Source organism: Papaver somniferum, unplaced genomic scaffold (assembly GCF_003573695.1).
Source record: "Papaver somniferum cultivar HN1 unplaced genomic scaffold, ASM357369v1 unplaced-scaffold_19, whole genome shotgun sequence".
Lineage (NCBI taxonomy): Eukaryota > Viridiplantae > Streptophyta > Magnoliopsida > Ranunculales > Papaveraceae > Papaver > Papaver somniferum.
In genome coordinates, this window is record NW_020628818.1 from 15,113,211 (window position 1) to 15,132,990 (window position 19,780).

The window sequence follows — 19,780 nt, forward strand, 5'->3', positions numbered from 1 at the left end:
AAGATTAGGGTTCTTTTGTATTCTCATACTTGAATTTTCACCCTATGGGGTGGTTAATCAATAAAGAATTCCTTGTCCAAAGTATTTAGTATGTCTTAGATCTTTGTTTACTTTCTATTTGGGTGTGCTACTGGATTTTCAGTAGTTATATTTTGGCGTCTAGAAACAGAGAACTTAGATTGAGGATTCATCCTCATTTAAGAGTTTGAGAGAATTTTTAATTGTTTTAAAGCGATAAAGTTAGATATCTTGGAGAATCGTTCTTTATAAAATTAGGGTTTTATAGATTTTAAACGATTTACTCATAGTTGAGATTGGAGACATAGGAGAAAGGGTAGTATTTGAGTGTTGCATCGTAGGGTTGGTTAAGATTGAAAGAACAAAGTTGATTTGGAGATATCAATTCGAGAAATAGTTGATGGCTAGGACACCAGATCGAGCGAGGCACATGGTAGAAACGAGGAGAAGCAAACTTTTAGAAGCGAAAAGAGGAGGAGGAATGGAAAGGGGAGAAACGTAGGTTGCAGGAGGAAGACGCGGTGTGAACCAAAGACAGAATGAAGAGGCTGGTGAAAATGACTTCAAAGAGGGATCAATGCGTACCTGTGGCACTGATACCATCATAGGAGAAGAACCAACCCATGAAGAGATGGAGGAGAATATCAACGAAGAACATATGGTGATGGAACAGTTAAGGGAGACACTCCGCCTCGAGAGGGAATGATACACGGATCTAGCGGAGCAACACACTAGGCTGGTGAGGAAAAATTCTATGTTGACGCTACAGAATCGCCAACACAATGAGGGAGGAGCAGCGGATGCCACGGACTCGGAAGCGAAAATAATATCGACGAGAGAAGAAGAGCCGCGACGTAGGAGGTACGCTTATGAGGACGACGGAGGAGAACGAAGAAGGAGGCAACGAAGATAAAGTAGTGAAGAAAGAGATCTGAGAAGAGCATTGGAGATAACAAGATGGGAAGATCAAAGAAGAAGATATGAAGAAGAAAGGAGACTAGAAGAGGGAAGGAGAAACGAATTTGAAAGGAGGCAAGAATAGGAAAGGAAACACGAAGTAAACCGGAGATACGAGGAAGGAATAAGATGTGGGAAAGGAAGGCACGACGACATGAGAGGCAATCATCATGAAGAAAATGAAAGAAATCTGAATCAAAAGGTCTTGAACGAGTTGCGAGATATGAGAACATTGATAAACAATTCTCGAAGAAGCAGTAGAGTGCAGATGGCGGAAGCAATGGAAGAAGATGACTAATCTCCATTCACCTACGAGATAATGTACATGGACATTCCTGAGAAATGTGTACTACCAACGTTCGCAAGCATATTCGGCGGGTCAGAGAGTGCCGTGCACAACTTAAAACAATACACTCTTTCATTAATGCAATGGGGACGAAATGATGCGGTACTTTGTAAGTATTTCCCTGCGAGCTTAACTGGAGAAGCGTTGGCTTGGTTTGATGGGATACCGGAAAGATCGATTTCGTCATTCAAAGACCTGCAGAGAATATTCTTGAAAACCTATATAAGCAACAACATGCTGAGGCGAGGGATTGAGACTCTGTTCAACCTGAGGCGAAAACCGACGGAAAGCCTGCGAAGATTGGTAACAAGCTGGAGAACAATATGTAGTGAGCTCGCAGGGAGAGTCGATGAGAAAATTTTTATCCTAGCCTTTGTGAACGCTTTAATCCCGACTGACCTACTGTACACCCAAATATTCATAATCCGGAACTCATTGACAATGAATGAATTAAGGGAGTATCAAGAAGAATACATAGCTTTGGAGGAGAAGCATAGGCAAGTCAGCGAAGTAACACCAATCCCGGCAAAGGAAGAAAATTCAAGACTGTTACCAAGAACAGTGCATGTCGTGGAGGATGATCCGAAATATGAAAAAGGGGAACCTTCAACTCCAATCCCTGCGAAATTGGTAGTTGTGTCAAGCAGAGATCAAGAATTGATCGATCAACAAAGGTATGAGGAGTCAAGAAGAAGGAATTACGAACCACGAAGTCATAACACGGGATATCAACAAAGAAGAAATCAAGGACCAAGATTTGGAGAGCGAAGACAGAATGCACCAGGTTTCGAAGACGGGAAGCTTCCTAGACTCAACACAACTGTAGAAAATGTAGGGGAAGCAATAGTGTTGACATAGGAGATCCCACCCCCACCAAATATGGGAAGAGAACCACCTTCGGGGAGCAGGAGTCATGAATTCTGCAGATATCATCATTTTCACGGGCATCACACAAATGACTGTCGAAACATCCGAAGAATTATACTTCGTCTAGTAGAACAGAGAAAGCTCGCACATTTTCTCGAGAGTTATGTGCCTCCACCACCACCTCCACCTCGTTAAAATCAACAAGTGTACCGAATTGAAATAGATCGGGGAACCCAAAAATTGGACTGTAATTCGATAATACATTCAACCAAGAGCATCCGAAATTTCCATGATAACATGCTCAAGAGGGTTCATAAGAGAGACCTCGAGGGAAATGAGATATTCAGTATCGCGAAGAAAGAAGCATTAGAAGAGTGGCAAAAGAGAGAGATAACATTCTCAACAAAAGATGCACCTGAAGGAGGAGATTCGCATATGAACCCGTTGGTCATAACCTTGAACTTTGGAAAATACTCAAAATGGAAGGATGATCATGGCAAGAAACAGAAAATTTGGGAAATAGACAGAATATTGGTAGACACGGGGAGTTCGGTTGACATACTCTTTTATCATGCGTTTAGAACCATCGGGTACAAAGATTCCGACCTTGTGCCATCGACATACAACATATATGGGTTCAACAGGGTTGCATCAAAGCCAAATGGAGAGCTAGTTGTAAAAATATTCGCCGGCGAGTTGGGGACAAAAGTTACAGTCTATGTGATAGATATAGATTCTTCTTATAATGCTCTTATAGTCCGGCCATGGATACATGGGATAAAAGAAGTGGCATCGACATATCATCAGGCCATACGATTCCCCATGCCTAGTACGGCAGGCGAGATCAGAGGAGATCTAAAGGACGCAAGAGATTGTAACAAGAAGGATGTCCATAATTACGATAAGAAACTAAGAAGAAAGATAGAACAAAAGAAGAAGGCGTGCGAAGCAAAAAGGGTGGAGCAGTTGATGGTATTCACAATTGAGGTAAGTGAAGAACAAACTACTTTAGAAAGGGGTACAGAAGAGGAAGAAAAGATGTTGGTTTCCAATGAAAAGGACCGTGAGATGATTGCGGAGAGGGAAGGTCAGGATGAGATAAAGCATAGTGGAAAAACGAAGAAGGGAAAGGTAGTTGATAGAAACGAAGTAACAAAACATGAGAAAGAAAATCTTGTTGCCAAGGAAAAACGAACCCCCCGAGGAGGAGCAAAGGCAAACGTTACCAAGAGCAAAAGGATATCGGTACAAGATACTGGGGGAAATGTCAATGACAATGAACCATGAAGTTCTATAAGTAAGGAGAAAGACGCTTGCGAAGAAGACAAGGAGATGGAACGATTAAAGGAAGAACTTTACCAAGAAAGACGAAGGAAATAAGACTTGGTAAGGGAGTGGATAAGGTTAGAAAGGCAAAACGAGAAGCTTATGATTAAGAACAATAACCTAAAAAGAAACCAAGCAGCTAAAGGGAATCATGAGTATTAGCGAGAAATGAAAGGGCGAGGGGAGCGAGATGAATGGAAAGATGTAAAGAGAGCCACGGAAAATAGTAGGAGGGAATTTAGAGAAAAGGAATATCAAACGCAGCAGCTGATGATGACCAATAAAAAAGGAACAACGAGCAATGTCCCAGCAACAGGAAGAGCATCTGAATCACAAGGACAACCAGAAATAATGAACAAATGTGCAAAGAATGAGCCATGTAAACCAGAAATAGCGGCATTGTTCTCGTTGAAACAAAGGGAAAATAAAAGCTTGCGAAGTATTGTGGCGAGATGGGATACGATTTGCAGTAAGCTTAAAGGAAGTTTATCATAAGAAGATTTAGTGCGCTCGTTCATCTATGCACTATCAACCAAGCACCATTTATTTTCAATATTGTTCAAGATCAGGAACGAGGTGAGGATGAAGGAGTTGAAAATATATCGGTCTGAGCACATTCGCATAGAAGAAGAATACTGACAACCAAGAAAGGGTTATAGAAACAAGCAGAGTGTACTTAATTATTTAATAAATTTATCATATAGAAATGTATCAGATTTGAAAAGTGACAGCAATGATATTTCTGAATTTTGATGAATCGATTCAAGAATGTGGATTTTCACATTTACGAAATAGTCAAATAAAACTCAACCCAGACGAGTAAGACCTCGCATTAGGAGGCAAAGAAATCAGAAAAACAGTTTCCAGGGAAACTTAAAACCTTCGCCTAGGAAGGCTGAGAATCCACGGCGTGCAACCTAGTTAGCACGAAAGTGCAAGAGGCAAGTCCTAACGCACGTCGTGAACAACTTTCAGAGAGATAAGATAGGGGCAATGATCAGACCCATCCGTTGAGGGTCCCTTTTATGATGGCCTTCGGTAAGAAGTGCAGAAATATGACCAAGGCGTCGACGTATTCGGTTGAGCTATGGGTTCCCAGGACGTCTAGAGCGTTTCCATCCATGTCTGTATGGAAAGTCTTGGCTACGATGCACTCTATACCAAAGAAATCCCACCTAGGGTGTGACTTCGTAACCACAAGCCATATCGGCGAAGGGGATAAAAAGTCACGAAAACAACTGAATGTCGTAATAACTGGATGGGAGGATACCAACATGCATGTTAGGATTAACCTCCTTGAAGGGGAAATCAGGGGGAATATAAAGGGATGGCACCCTCCAGATTAAGTAGCTGCGTGACCAAAGAAAGACGACAATGTCATGGGGCTAATATTCATGGGAATAGTTAGGCCTGTGCATTGTCGCGAGATAGGGCTTAATCCAAATGTTAAGGTGAGGTCGATGGATTGTTATTCGAGATAATAATAAGCGCCTGAGACTTCGTCGAATTAAAATCCTTCAAAACGGATGGGGCGCAATAAGACCTTAATTAGGAGCCGCAATAAGACCCCGTATAGAAACATACAAGAAAGAGACAACATTGAAACTGCTTCCAATAATACCCGAAGCGACACAAAAGCAAGCAGGAGATAGACACGAGCTAACACCCGGAACAAGATCAATATAAAGCGTGTAGTAGAGGCAAGGACAAACAGAACAAGACGGTGGTAATAAATTGAAGTAACAAAAGACAAGAATGACATGAGAAACATAGGTGAAACTCAAACATAAAATGACGAGGTTCAAAGCCTAAGCTAGACAGAAACAAAATTATTACACCAAAATCGGAGAAGCGAAGAACCACTCAGTTTGCATCATGCCTTGGAAATGCGCAAAAGAATAAGAGGCAAGTATATACTTTTAGATTTTGCTATTCTTTTGAGCATTCCCTTGGCAGAATGGCCCCAACTTAAGGAAAAAATGCAAGTATATATTTAATAAAATGGTTAAGGGAAGCGTGAGACGCTGTTTGAAAATCTAAGGAACAAAGGCAAGTACGATAAGAACATAAATATACTACTCAAAAATTTTAAGATATTTGCCCCCCAAGGTTGGGGGCGCCCAGATAGAGAAATTGTTTCCAAAATAGTTAAAGTTAACTTAAAGACAAGTACGAAAAAAGAAGAGTTAAGATTGTTGTTGAAGAGGAATGCCTTCGGTGACCATTATCTCAGGAATATCACCAACAACCTCACCAGCATCAGCACCAACATTCGCATCAAGACTCGAGGATTGACCGACATCTTTGGTTTTTTCCTTTTCAATCTTCTCTTCCTCGATTTTCTGATCCTCGTCATTTTCAGAAAACTTCTCTTCTTCGCCACCATGACCAACAGGTTGCTCATCATCAGAGAAGACCTCGAGGGGAAAAGTAGGGTAGGGAATGCCTTGCTGATAAGCGCCTAAAATACATATTTTGAATATCGATTTCTTATGCTTTTCTTAGCTATTTTTTTTTGTATTTTTGTATATTACACTTGTTTTGCATTTTATAGGTGTTTTGAAGTCATGTGAGAAGAAACAACCGATTTTGGAGCTCAATTTAACATTTGGCGAGCTTAAGAGTTCATGGACTTGTAGTTACAAGCATTGCAAGTCTCAAAAGCGCCAAAAGCAGAAATTACTGAGGCAGCAGACAACAATTTCTCAGGGCCACCTCCCTTCTTATTTAACCTGCTAGCTAGGTCGACTACTTCACCAGCCCTTCACGGTTCAAGTCTTCAAGACCAGCTTGTTGCTGTATGTTCCCAACGACGGCAAACGAATGTTCCAGTGGGTCATAAATTGAGTTCAAAGATATTTCAAGGCTAGAAACGGATTTTGAGTGTAAGACAAGCAAGGAAGGATCAGGTGGTACGAGTTTACTAGAGTTTTTGGGTCTATTTTGTGCCGGAAATGCAGGGTTCAATGATGAGCTTGCAGTCGTTGATTAAGTTGATCAATTGAGGAGATTCAGAGGTATTTGACAAGAGCGAATTACAATGGAAGATGGGTTTAAGTGAATTGGAAGTTGGCAGTAAAGAAAAGAGAGCAGTTCGAGAATTTGTGCCGTATCTAGTATACAGGGATGAAATTAATGTTGCTGCCATGGATGATTGAAGTTCAATTCTGAGATTATGAATGTATGTGATTGAATTGTGATGATCCATTTCAAATTGCAGGGAAGGAGTTGTGCAATCTCCAGGAAACAGAAAGTACATGACCTTCACCAGTTTACAAGTCGCATACAAGGTGTTCGCGGAATAGCCTAAGCAATCAGTTTTTCCATCGTATCTCTGCAGTTCTGCCTTGGTCTTGTGTTGCTGTAGCCGTGGCCCTGATGGGTACAGGGTTTCAAAGTGTTATAAGTTAAGCCAAGAAGAAATCAGAGTTTGGGTGTATTTGGACTCAACATAGCAGCGAGAAAGTGGTCAGGAAAAGAGCAGTCGTTAGCATGGTTCACTGGCTGAGTACATGGGTTTGTTAGGCAGTGACTAGGACTTGATTTAGAAGCTGCCGAGAATCAGGAAATTTGCTTTGCGTGGGATGCAAGTCCGCAACAAGGGGACAAGGAAGCAGATATCTCATACCCCTCGCCTCCGTTTACAACCAATAGAGAGGAGCTTTGCTCCTCTCCATACCTTATTTCACCATCTTCATATCCCATCTGCATATCATACACAACATCACCAGTTCCATATCAAGCTATATCAGCACCTTGAGGAGCCTGTACTTTCACAAGAAGGTAGCAGACTGCAGGCAAATAGACAGCAGCAGTTCCACGTCGCCAGTACCATTCCATATACCACCCTGCTGGCGAAATCCCACTACTGCCAGTCCCTCTTCCAGCCACGGCAGTCCATCTTCACATCCACAATTCCATCACAGCTGTTTGGTTTGCATGTTTTCCTCTGTTTCTTGTTATTCATTATGAACTCCAGTAGCTAAACATTATTGATTAGGGACGATTTCGACGTCCAAAGAACTCCAATTGATATTTAAAATGCCTGTTTTCTCGCAGTATTTTTTTTTATTGCTCATTCTATACCGTGCCAATATTGTTTTATGAATTTATTTCTCAATCGTTTAAGTTACAAATTAGATGGTTGCTTGATGATTCTATTGCTAGTTTCGGTATTCTTCAACCCGTAATTGTCTAGAAAACCTAAACACAAGTAGCAATATGTGGGTATTGACGATGGGATTTTGTTAAATATCCATGTGTAGAGAATGACACTAGTAGATGAGTCGAGCTTATGTATTTGTCACTAGGAATAGCCTATCTCACGGAACTTAATGCACTTGTTTAAGTCACACCTAAAGAGCGTACTTCTAGGAAACTTGGCAAGTAGAATCCGGTAGTCGAGCGCTTCCATGTCCGGTGAACTTGGGAGATAATAACGGAATAGTTGAGTGTACTAATTATTCTAGGGTTGTTAGTAACAAGGTACTTTGCAGAAACTAGCTATATCGATAAGATTTATGTTTTGTGACCGAGAAAGAGTCTTTTATCATTCTCATCCTCGTATTTGCATATTTCTTCTACAGAAATTATATTGACAACTTTAGCTCAACTCTCCCTTGGGACGAACCTGCTTATCTGTATACTACTAGTTGGTTTAAAGAGAAATAGAGAAATATTATTTGCGAGTTGACACCTCGTCAGAATTGGCGCCGCTGCCGGGGAGCAGTCGGTAGTTTGAGTTGTTATTTACTTTTCTGATTTTGCATTTAGTTTTTATTCTTATATTTTACTAATTTATCTTTTTAGAATCTATTTTTCAGGTACAAACCATTCAATATTTCTGCGTGTGCACAATTGGGAACAAGAGGTAAGTCTCTTAACGAGTTGTGTGCACAATTTTTCAAGATGTATCCTTTTGGGAATAATATATATGGTTCACAAGACAACACATATCATGGTAATAATTCTGATTTTCAATCTCACTCTTACAATAGCTTCCAACCATATATGGGATACAATCAAAACCAATTTTTTGGTTATGATGACTATTCTACAAGACCTTGTGATTTTTCTCATACATCGCAACAACCTTACGGTGGTTATGTAAGTGGACAATCACAAGGATGGAGGGATAGTTATACTTCTCATACGTTCCAATCTAGTTTCATGCAGAATAATTTGCGACGTACATGGAACCAGATTAACTCAACTCCCAACGTGTCGAGTTTCGTACTAAGTGAAACATACACTACATCATTTTTCATGTTTAGTAACAGTCTTTTTCAGTTGCAAAGAGGGGTTGCAACAGCTTGAATCTGTTACGAAAGTCGATGTTGCAATTTTTCGGAACGGCTCATAAGCAGTTGCGTTAAAACAGTTGCGAAACTGGAATTTCGCAACAACTCATCGCAATTACGAAATTTTTGCAACATCAAAAAAATAGTGGTTTTGACCTGGTCAAATCAAGTCAAAACCACTATTTATTTACTTTTTAATCAGGTTTTACTTCTTCAGTTTCCCTGTTCATTTGGAAATCATTCCCCTGCAACAATTTCAGGCAGAATTTACAATGAAATTCTTCAGCTCTTAGAACGTCCACAGTGGTGCGAGTATAATCAAAGACCAAAAATTAAAAAAAAAGACCAAATTTGGGTTTAGTCTGTCATGTGGCGTAGTGAGAAAAGAGTATATTTGGTCGCGCGTTGATAAAGATTACGCCTGGGATCAGGCGTTGGTAAAGATAACGCCCGACGTGGAGCGTTGGTAAAGATAACGCCCGAGCGGGGCGTTGGTATAGTATACGCTTCAAAAAATAAAAAAAAAAAAGAAAAAAAATGGGGCGGAGGTATAAAGCCCGCCCCATGCAAGTTTCAAAAATTTTAAACTTTGAAAATGGAGTGGGGCGTTAAGTATATGAACGCCCCATTTCGCGCGTTAAGTTTATGAACGCCCCATCGGGCGTTATCTTTACCAACACCTCATTCAGGCAAAGTTTATATGCACGCCTGTTCGTTGGACGTTAACTATACCAACGCGCGATGAATGGCGGAGATTATATCAACGCCCGATGTGTAGCGGAGATTATATTAACGCCCGACTATATTTGGATTTGGTCTTGATCGCCGACCAAATTTGGTCTGGATTTTACTCTTTGATCAAATTTTGATCGATGGTCCGTCCCACTACGCCAGCCCACTCGACTAAAAATTTGGGTTTACTCGTCCATTGCAGTTGCTCTTAGGAAACAACATTCAAAGTATATACCCAAAAGTTTCTAAGAGACATAACTTTGGCAATACATAGTCATTTCATACATTGAATTATAAACACCAATCATCATTGAACTTATGCAACTCATCAAATCATAAACTAAAGACTTATTCTGTATACCTCTGAAAAGAACTACTTAGGCAATACAATAAATTTCTTAAGTTCCAATCTGTAGCTAGAAATATTTCTTAAGTTCCAAGGACATACAAATTCTGTGCGTAGTATCAAAAAAATGACAAGTATGTAAACATTTCCTAAGTTTTCATAACATAGAAATTCTGCAGTTGCAGTTGTAATGTGAAGTGTAATAGCAGTAGTAGGTACAATCTTAAAGGCACAAGACTGGAGACAAGCTCAGCATTCATTACCTACATGCTCAAACAAGGATAGCTTCTTGTTGCTTCATAACCAGCCTTGTAAATAGTCGCACTTACTAATCATATCTGTGACCTGCAAAACCAATGTACACCATGAGAGTAGCCATTGTCAAAAAGAATTGTAACAATAGTGTCATCTGTAGAATCAACATCGACATCAACAGCCTCTTCTTCTTGGGTTCCATGCTCTTCATGTTCTTCTCCGTTATCTTCTACCTACTGAGACAAAAAGTGAAACAAATCAACATCCAGTTCCCATCACGGAAGATAAGAATAATAAAAGGGAGCATTTTACATAGAAACAAAGAAAGTTCCTGGATGGATTAATACTGTTTGAGAATTTTGCATGCGGTAAGTCTTGCAGATGCCCTTTTTCCAACTTCTATCTAGTTTACTAACCTGTTCATCAAATAGATTTTGACTTCTCAAATAAGAATAACAACAGTCCAATATCAAACGAGCGAGGAAACTTCATTTAAAGCAAAAAAAAAAATCACTACTACTTACCAAAGTCTCCGCAAACTCTTCAACTTTGCCGAAAGATTTCATTCTCATGAAGTCAGCACCAAGCAAGGTGATAAAAACACTAACTGAAGTAAGAAAATGCCACTTCTATCGGTTAGACAAACTTCACAAAAGCCTGCAATAAAGCACGACAAGGAGATGCACTCATTTTCCTAGGACTAGGACTGCATCGGACAACATATGCACTGGGAAACTAGGAGATGAAATATGTTTGCTGGAAAACAAAAACCACAAGGAAACCTGCAAAATCAGTATAAAGAGTAAACTACAATAGCGATAACATTAATGAGTTTGATATTATCACATACCTCACTAAACTTCGTCTGCAGTTCATCCCTTGCCTCAGTAACACGGTCTCTGTCATTGCTTTCAACTACGAAAATAAGACCTTATGTGTTTTGGAAGTAGTGTCTCTACAATGGAGGGATCTGCAAAAGAAATAATATCACTAATTACCTTTGTAACAACATAAAATGCAAAAAAGAACATAAAACAAAAAATGTAGCAAAATTCATATATTTCTTGACCCCAACATGCCAGACAATGAAGTTAACGTTCTTGTATTCAACAGTCTCAACATTAAATCCTGCAAGCAATATGAAAGCATTCACAGAGACAAGAAACAACTCATGCCAGATTTGTTGGCCTTTGGGTAAGAGGAAGAAGCGATAAATCTTTTCTAAGATTTGAAAGAAAGGCTTATATTGATGCTCCAGCCACAGCTGGGTCCTGGACCTAGCTTCAAACTGCATACCATGTGCTTCTGCTAAGCCCAGTGAAGAAGGAAGAGCTGACTAGTGATGCTCTCAGTCTTGAGTTGCTGGGAAATCTGATAAAGCGGTTAAGGAAATGTATAACATGAAAGGGATAGATTCTTTTGGTTCTTTAACTACGGGAAGGTGAATCTCTTCAATGACCAAGGCAAAATGCATCACATACCTCGTAATTTGCACCAAACATTATACATATAAGGATACATAAGCATGTTTACTACATGAACTGAACACCGCCACCTCATCTCCAGCATTAAACTCAATATATTAGACTCAAACTCCATCCCTACAAGGCTACAACAAATGATATATTAGTCACGCAAATGTATTAGTCAACAAATACAAGAGAAGACAAGGAAATCGTTAAAACTCAAGTTACAAAGTGCACCAGACATATATTTGTCATTATCAGTTAGGAATTTGGGTCCTTCGTGATCTGAAATACCTGTAATTGTGAAATGAAAACAGTGTACATTTTCACATACTTCATGTTATAGAAGTCTCTAAATTGAAGGGCAGCTACCTGTGAACGTCAAGGAGTTACTATGCTACCTAAATATCAGCACATCAAAAAAAGAACAACGAGGAACTCTAATATGATGAGGGGAGAGAAAGTTTAACAGTACCTCAGACAAACATTGAAGAGTAAGATTCCTATATGCTGCCACACCCTGCCACGGAAAGAAATTCAAAAGTGTCTTTAGCTATAATATACCCACGAAAAAGGAAAAGAAAAATACATTAGTCAATTAGCCTACAGAAGATTGGAAGGAAGAGACGCCAGGATTGATTAAAAGATAGTGTTTTATTAGACATGAACTTTTTTTTATCGTTCTAAATTTTCATTATTTGAAACAAAAAATGGCAACAGTCTAGTAATTAGTGCGCAAACCAGTGGGGATTCAAATATGTAGCCCAAAGGAAACCATGAAAGGAAAGCGTGCAACGTAGCCAGTGTTGCTCTTATAGCTCAGTTCTTTGAGATGCGGATAGCACATATAGGCATAGCTCGTGAATAGGTTGAAACTCACTGCAAGAAAAAATGTGTATGTAAGCTATGATAAGAGAAAAACAAACCATGCGACGTAGACCAACTACAGAATTCATTCATAATAACTGTGTTTAGCTAACACAGATGATAGGGTAAACTAATGATAACGAAGCCGATTAGGCGTCCAAGGCATTTTTCTAACATATGTACAATCACAACTTTTCTATTCGATAAATAACCCCGTAGACACATGATGATGTAACATAACAATGAGAATAGCAATGCCATCAAAACTATTCAATGATTATTTTAGCTCTTTGATCTTCTGCTGAATCATTGCACCAGGTGAAAATTCCAACATCTCTTCACTGAGAAGCTAAAAAAAAGATAACATGTGTAAAAAAAACTTGTAGACATTGACAAGCTAAAACAATATGATCTCAGAAAAAATGAATCTCAAATGCAATAAAATTACCTTTAATACAACCATGAAATTCTAACATAGTGTTTCACTTGTCTTCGCTACTAAAACAAGATCCGGAATAAAATTTCACCACCTAGCTGGCCACTCATGTTTCAAGATCTGTGATTTGAAAAGCAAACGACATTGACTTCAAGCATTAATACTATTGCAGATAAATTCGGAGTAAACATAAACCATCCAAACCTAGCATACCTTGATCTAAAATTTATGAACATTTCAAATCTCTTCAGATTAGCGTCATTCCTTCAAATCACTATCATTCAGCCACATAGACATTTAAACCACCATCTTCATAGCAGCAACATTATTCATTTCAATATCTTTCAGTCACAACCATTATGACTGACCATAGCATCATCATCAAAAGCATCTCAGCACAACCAATACTCATCATCACCATTCAAATCATTACAATCTAAACCAAACTAAGATCAACTGTCGTAGCTCATTCAAGACCACACCAACCGAACTATTATTTCAATTCCATCTCCATCACAATCTTCATAGTTCTGTAGCTCATTAAACCACCACCACCTGCAACAATTATCCTCCTATAAAAACTTTTTCCTGTAATAGACAATTTAAACTAAATCATCTACACACCACTAGAAACTCAACTCCATTTCCACTAAATTTTCAATTCAAAATTGAACATAACAATAACAAAATTTGATAATACAAGTTATGAAAGAAATTCAATTCAAATGAGTAAGAAAGATTACCTCAGACACAAACTCAATTTTCTTCTTATAATTTCTCACCATCAGTTTCATCTTTTTCATCTATAATTCAAATCCATGAACCCTAAATCCCCAATCTATTAGAAACCCTAATCCATAAAACTCGAATCCATTAATAAACCAATTCTAAACCTAATTAAAACAAACCCATTTATTGATTCCGTTTAATTCTTCGATTTGTAGCACAAACAAAACCCTAATTTTCTCAATTAGCTTCTTAATCTTAGACGTAAAACGAAACCTAATCCTCTAATTCCTTCCCTGTAATTTGAGAATCAATTTCAAATTCCTCTTCTTAACTCTCAATAATGAAAACCCATGATAATTTCTTGATTTCCTCTTCTTACAGACACCAAGGAGATCGGACCAGCTGCAACGACCATTAGGTTTTTCTTTTGGGGTTCTACAGACAGAAAGATACTTCGATGGTGGTATATTCAAAAGGGGGAAGAATGAATTTCAATGTTAATGGTCGGTATTCACGGGTGTAGCAGGGGGAAGTAGCGATACAGGGAGAAAGAGAGAGGAGAGAGAGATAAGATTATGTCTGCTCGATAGTATTAGGGTAAACCGAGTCAGTTTTGAAGCTGTATAGGCTGAATAGTGAGTCACTTTAAAAGTGTGCCCAGCCACACTCACGAGTGGCACATGTGAAACTCAAACTGTTGCGACTCGCAACTATTATAGCTGTTGCGAGTTTTGTAACTAAATAACGCTGTTGCAAATTTTTTGCAACTGAAACTCGCAAATGAAATTTTGCAACAGCTACAAAGCTGTTGCGAAATCTAGTTACTAATCAAGGAAAATGGTGTAGTGATATGATAGTGTATTTAGACCTGTTCCGGATCGTACTTATGATCTTTCACCCATTCAACGGGACGAGACGTGGTCTAGAGAACCTATTGTGAATAGTAGCGGCAAAAAGTGTGAACATAAAGAAACTCTTTAAACAATATGTGCAGTTGGAAGAAGAGGGAGCAACGGAAGATACTCTTCAAGCAATTTCTAGGGCCATACATATGGAGGTTAACCGCCATGTTGATAATGGAGAAGATACCCAAGAAGAAGATTCCGAGGATGATGAACCTTTGGAAAATATTGATAATGACAGTGCTACTAGCTCAACTCATGATCATAATGATCATTCTCCTAATCAAAATGAAGAAGTTGAGTCTAGAAACACTACTATTATTGATGGTAATACTTATGTTGTGTATGAGAGCGATGATGATTATGAATTTTTTGTGCATCATGCCCCAAATTCGGAGATAGTGGATACTTTGAATGAGAAGTCAACTTGTGAAGAACGTAAGGATTACGATAATTTGTTTATGGAAGATTTTGATTTCTTTTCCAATGAGGAGGACTTGGTTACAGAAGAAACCAATGAATGTCTTGACAAGAGTTCGAGTGAGAATAATGACACTTGTGATGTGAGAATGGAAGTGTCCAGCAGTACCGAGGATCCGGTAACATGAGGTTTTGCAAGGTTTGTCTAACCCTTTATGTGAATCTCTATCTAATGATGATCCTCCCAAATTAGTAGTAGTTTCCCACAGAGTTGTTAATCCATCTTTTAGAAAGATACCTCATTTGGGGCTGGAATTATGTGCTTCAAAAATTTTATCCGAATTTCTTGCTTCTAAGTATCCACCATATGTGTTTGAGTCTAACACCATGCAGGTTTGTAAAGAGAAGCCGATTGAAGTTCCTTCCACTTATGTTTTGTATACACTTCCGAGTGTAGAAAGAACTAAGTGCGGGAGTGACTCTCGTTGGATGATAGTTTCATTTTCCCCACCATTAGCTAACATTATTGTGAAGATTTTGCAATATATGCAGATTTTTTTGTGGGTGGATCCTCAAATTTTCAGATTGTTGATATATGGGGAGTCTATTTTGAATGTTACTCGTATGCGTCAATCAGGTGAACAATTCCAATTCTTACTTCCTTGTCGTTTTCAAGTATTCCTCTTATTCTTTTTGCAATGGTTTGAAACATTGAGGACAATATTTGATTTAAGTGTGGGGGTAGGGTTTCATAAGACAAAAATTAACGTATACAAAACTTTAGCTTTTAGAGATTTTTGAACAATTTAGAATGAACACTAGCCTTTCTAAGTAGATGGCATTTTTTCTTCACAATGAGGTATATTTTAGCTGAGTCGAGATTAGATGCAAACTAAATAGCTAGTTTAGTGTTTATCCTCTATTGTTCAGAAGTAGCTACGAGTTAGAGTCTCTATTTTGTAGTATGTAATTTGTATATAATTTGTAGATTTTTATGCCTCTAGTTAAAAATAAAAATAAAAATTATAAACTCTGAAATCTAGAAACTTGTGCTTTTAGGATGACACTATCAATTTTAATGGATGGAACCATCTTGGTTGCAGGAGTTGAGGAACCCACTAACTAAAAGGACAGAGCTCAAGTGTTATAACATGATAGTTGTTACCATATCTCGGAATATCACCATATCACCTTCTGTTTTTATTTTTGCAATATTTTCTTGTTTCTCTAAGTGATTTGGTGGGTCACTAACATCGAATTTTTATTACTGCTAGGATGAAATAGAGTGATTGAGTTACAAAAAAAAAAAAAAAAATGAGACCAGACCAATTAGACCAAGCGGAGTATATATATAAAATATAAAAAAAAAATGACACTTGGATAGCAATATGTGTGTGTTCTCCCTGTCTCCGTCGCCTAAACAAGCGTGGAATGCAGGATCCACGGGAATTACCATGTAATCTGCTGACAAGAAGCATGCGCTTGGATCAAAAAGATTTAATCATGTTGTCAATTTGCAAAAAAAAAAAAGTTATTATTATTATTGTTCAATTAATAAATCGGCCGCTAGTTCCCTTGTATTTTCCAGCCGAGTTGATCTAGAATTAGGATTATCGACCACTGGTTCCCATGTATATGCCAGTTGTGTTGATATTAGAATTCAGACCAGTATCTCAATCCAATAGGATTTTTAGGTTTGTCTTGGCAGTGACCTTCAGACAGATATGGGAAACAACGTTCACTTTAGTCAACATCGCAACCATCTATCTATATATCCATCTTCTTAATTTATTCATGTGTGATTGTGGTTAGTTAGATTCTGAGTATTGTGGTTTGTTCGACTTTCTGAGTAGAACTTTGTTTACGTATATATGAAATGGATTTGCATCTGGGTACTTCCTCCTGTAATCATTTTGGATTCGTTCATAGATCCTTCACAGGTAGTTGGAATTTGGAATAAAAGGTTTTGTGGGTACATCTCTTGTAAACCTTCACGAGACTATAACTCGTCCGCTAGGGACACCTAGAGGTTTAAAGGCTTTTTATTTATGCTAAAAGTAAATGTAGACTCGACGACACGGAGTTGTTGTATTTTAGTTTTGTTTTTTTTGCTCGAGGACTAGCAAAGATGAAGTGTGGGGGAATTTGATAAGCGCCTAGAATACATCTTTTGAATATCGATTTCTTATACTTTTCTTAGCTATTTTTTTTGTATTTTTGTATATTACACTTCTTTTGCATTTTATAGGTGTTTTGGAGTCATGTGAGAAGAAACAACGGAATTTGGAGCTAAATTTAACATTTGGCGAGCTTAAGAGTTCATGGACTTGTAGTTGCAAGCATTGCAAGTCTCAAAAGCGCCAAAAGCAGAAATTACTGAGGCAGCAGAAAAAAATTACTCAGGGCCACCTCCCTTCTTATTTAACATGCCAGCTAGGTCGACTACACCAGCCCTTCACAGTTCAAGACTTCAAGTCTTCAAGACCAGCTTGTTGCTGCAAGTTCCCAACGACGGCAAACGAATGTTCCAGTGGGTCATAAATTGAGTTCAAAGAGATTTCAAGGCTAGAAACGGATTTTGAGTGTAAGACAAGCAAGGAAGGATCAGGTGGTACGAGTTTACTAGAGTTTTTGGGTCTATTTTGTGCCGGAAATGCAGGGTTCAATGATGAGCTTGCAGTTGTTGATTAAGTTGATTAATGGAGGAGATTTAGAGGTATTTGACAAGAGCGAATTACAATGGAAGATGGGTTTAAGCGAATTGGAAGTTGGCAGTAATGAAAAAAGAGCAGTTCGAGAATTTGTGTTGTATCTAGTATACAGGGACGAAATTGATGTTGCTTCCATGGATGATTGAAGTTCAGTTCTGAGATTATGAATGTATGTGATTGAATGTGTGATGGTCCATTTCGAATTGCAGGGAAGGAGTTGTGCAATCTCCAGGAAACAGAAAGTACATAACCTTCACCAGTTTACAAGGTGTTTGCAGAATAGCCTCAGAGATCAGTTTTGCCATCGTCTCTCTGCAGTTCTGCCTTGGTCTTGTGCTTCTGTAGCCATGTCCCTGATGGGTTCTTTCCAAGGGTTAAGAAGAGTTTTAGAAGTTGAGAGCAACACGGCAGAATGGGTATCAGTTTGCTTCAGTTTTCAAGCCGTGAAGTTAGCAAAACAAGTGGTGTTCTTCTGTTGGAACTAATGGCTCTCGTGGGAGTGAGTAAGGGTTTCAAAGTCTTATAAGTTAAGCCAAGAAATCATAGTTTGGGTTGTATTTGCACTCAACATAGCAGCGAGAAAGTGGCCAGGAAAAGAGAAGTCGTTAGCCATGGTTCACTGGCTGAGTACATGGGTTTGTTAGGCAGCGACTAGGACTTGATTTAGAAGCTGCGGAGAATCAGGAAATTTGCTTTGCGTGGGATGCAAGTCCGCAACAAGGGGACAAGGAAGCTATAAAACAAGAACTAGGGTTACAAAACAAATATCTCATACCCCTCGCCTCCTTTACAACCAACAGAGAGGAGCTTTGCTCCTCTCCATACCTTAATTCACCATCTTCATATCCCATCTGCATATCATACACAGCATCACCAGTTCCATATCAAGCTACAGCAGCACCTTGAGGAGCCTGTACTTCCACAACAAGGTAGCAGACTACAGGCAACTAGACAGCAGCAGTTCCACGTCGCCAGTACCATTCCATCTACCACCCTGCTGGCGAAATCCCACTACTGCCAGTCCCTCTTCCAGCCACACAGTCCATCTTCACATCCACAATTCCATCACAGCTGTTTGGTTTGCTTGTTTTCCTCTGTTTCTTGTTATTCATTATGAACTCCAGTAGCTAAACATTATTGATTAGGGACGATTTCGACGTCCAAACATGAACTCCAATTGATATTTAAAATGCCTGTTTTCTCGCATTATTGTTTGTTATTGCTCATTCTATACCGTGCCAATATTGTTTTATGAATTTATTTCTCAATTGTTTAAGTTGCAAATTAGATGGTTGCTTGATGATTCTATTGCTAGTTTCGGTATTCTTCGACCTGTAATTGTCTAGAAAACCTAAACACAAGTAGCAATATGTCGGTATTGACGATGGGATTTTGTTAAGTATCCATGTGTAGAGAATGACACTAGTAGATGAGTCGATCTTATGTATTTGTCACTAGGAATATCCTATCTCACGGAACTTAATGCACTTGTTTAAGTCACACCTAGAGAGCGTACTTCTAGGAAACTTTGCAAGTAGAATCCGGTAGTCGAGCGCTTCCGTGGCCGGTGAACTTAGGAGATAATAACGGAATAGTTGAGCGTACTAATTATTCTAGGGTTGTTAGTAACAAGGTACTTTGCAGAAACTAGCTATATCAATAAGATTCATGTTTTGTGACCGAGAAAGAGTCTTTGATCATTCTCATCCTCATATTTGCATATTTCTTCTACAGAAATTATATTGATAACTTTAGCTCAACTCTTCCTTGGGACGAACCTGCTTATCCGTATACTACTAGTTGGTTTAAAGAGAAGTAGAGAAATATTATTTGCGAGTTGACACCTCGTCACTTGCTCATCGCAGAAATTGTTGAAAAGAGACACCAGGTAATTCTGGGTGTTCTTACGAGACAATTTCGCCACTTTTACGGAATCCTCCACCATGTCATCAAGATCATTATTCAAGCCCTGGATATCTCCTCTAAGACGAGAAACCTCGCAGTCAGAATCATCCCTTTCGTGAGAAAGTTGAAAGTTTTGGTTCTTATGGCGCTTTTCAGAATCTGCAAAGATGAAATAAATTTTTATCAGAAAACCTAAA

At 38.8% G+C, this 19,780-nt stretch overlaps 1 protein-coding gene and 1 long non-coding RNA gene across 11 annotated transcripts; one reads left to right on the forward strand and one right to left on the reverse strand.

The window, feature by feature from the left end:
* The first annotated feature begins 1,294 nt into the window (after nucleotides 1-1,294).
* Nucleotides 1,295-2,179, forward strand: LOC113338576. Its single transcript, XM_026583967.1, has one exon. The coding sequence runs from the start codon at nucleotides 1,295-1,297 to the stop codon at nucleotides 2,177-2,179; it is 885 nt and encodes a 294-aa protein (XP_026439752.1).
* Nucleotides 2,180-9,857: 7,678 nt separating this feature from the next.
* Nucleotides 9,858-14,217, reverse strand: LOC113339024. 10 transcript variants are annotated; one of them, XR_003354926.1, is made up of 12 exons: nucleotides 13,660-14,217; nucleotides 13,130-13,504; nucleotides 12,929-13,036; nucleotides 12,355-12,829; nucleotides 12,089-12,133; nucleotides 11,908-11,985; nucleotides 11,667-11,756; nucleotides 11,444-11,518; nucleotides 10,998-11,117; nucleotides 10,672-10,754; nucleotides 10,495-10,563; nucleotides 9,860-10,383 (listed from the first exon to the last, which is right to left on the reverse strand). It is a non-coding gene; the product is annotated as an uncharacterized LOC113339024 (long non-coding RNA). The 10 variants fall into 10 exon arrangements; XR_003354922.1 differs by having other exon boundaries at nucleotides 10,672-10,903; XR_003354924.1 differs by having other exon boundaries at nucleotides 9,861-10,383; nucleotides 10,672-10,804; nucleotides 13,130-13,471.
* Nucleotides 14,218-19,780: the final 5,563 nt, after the last annotated feature.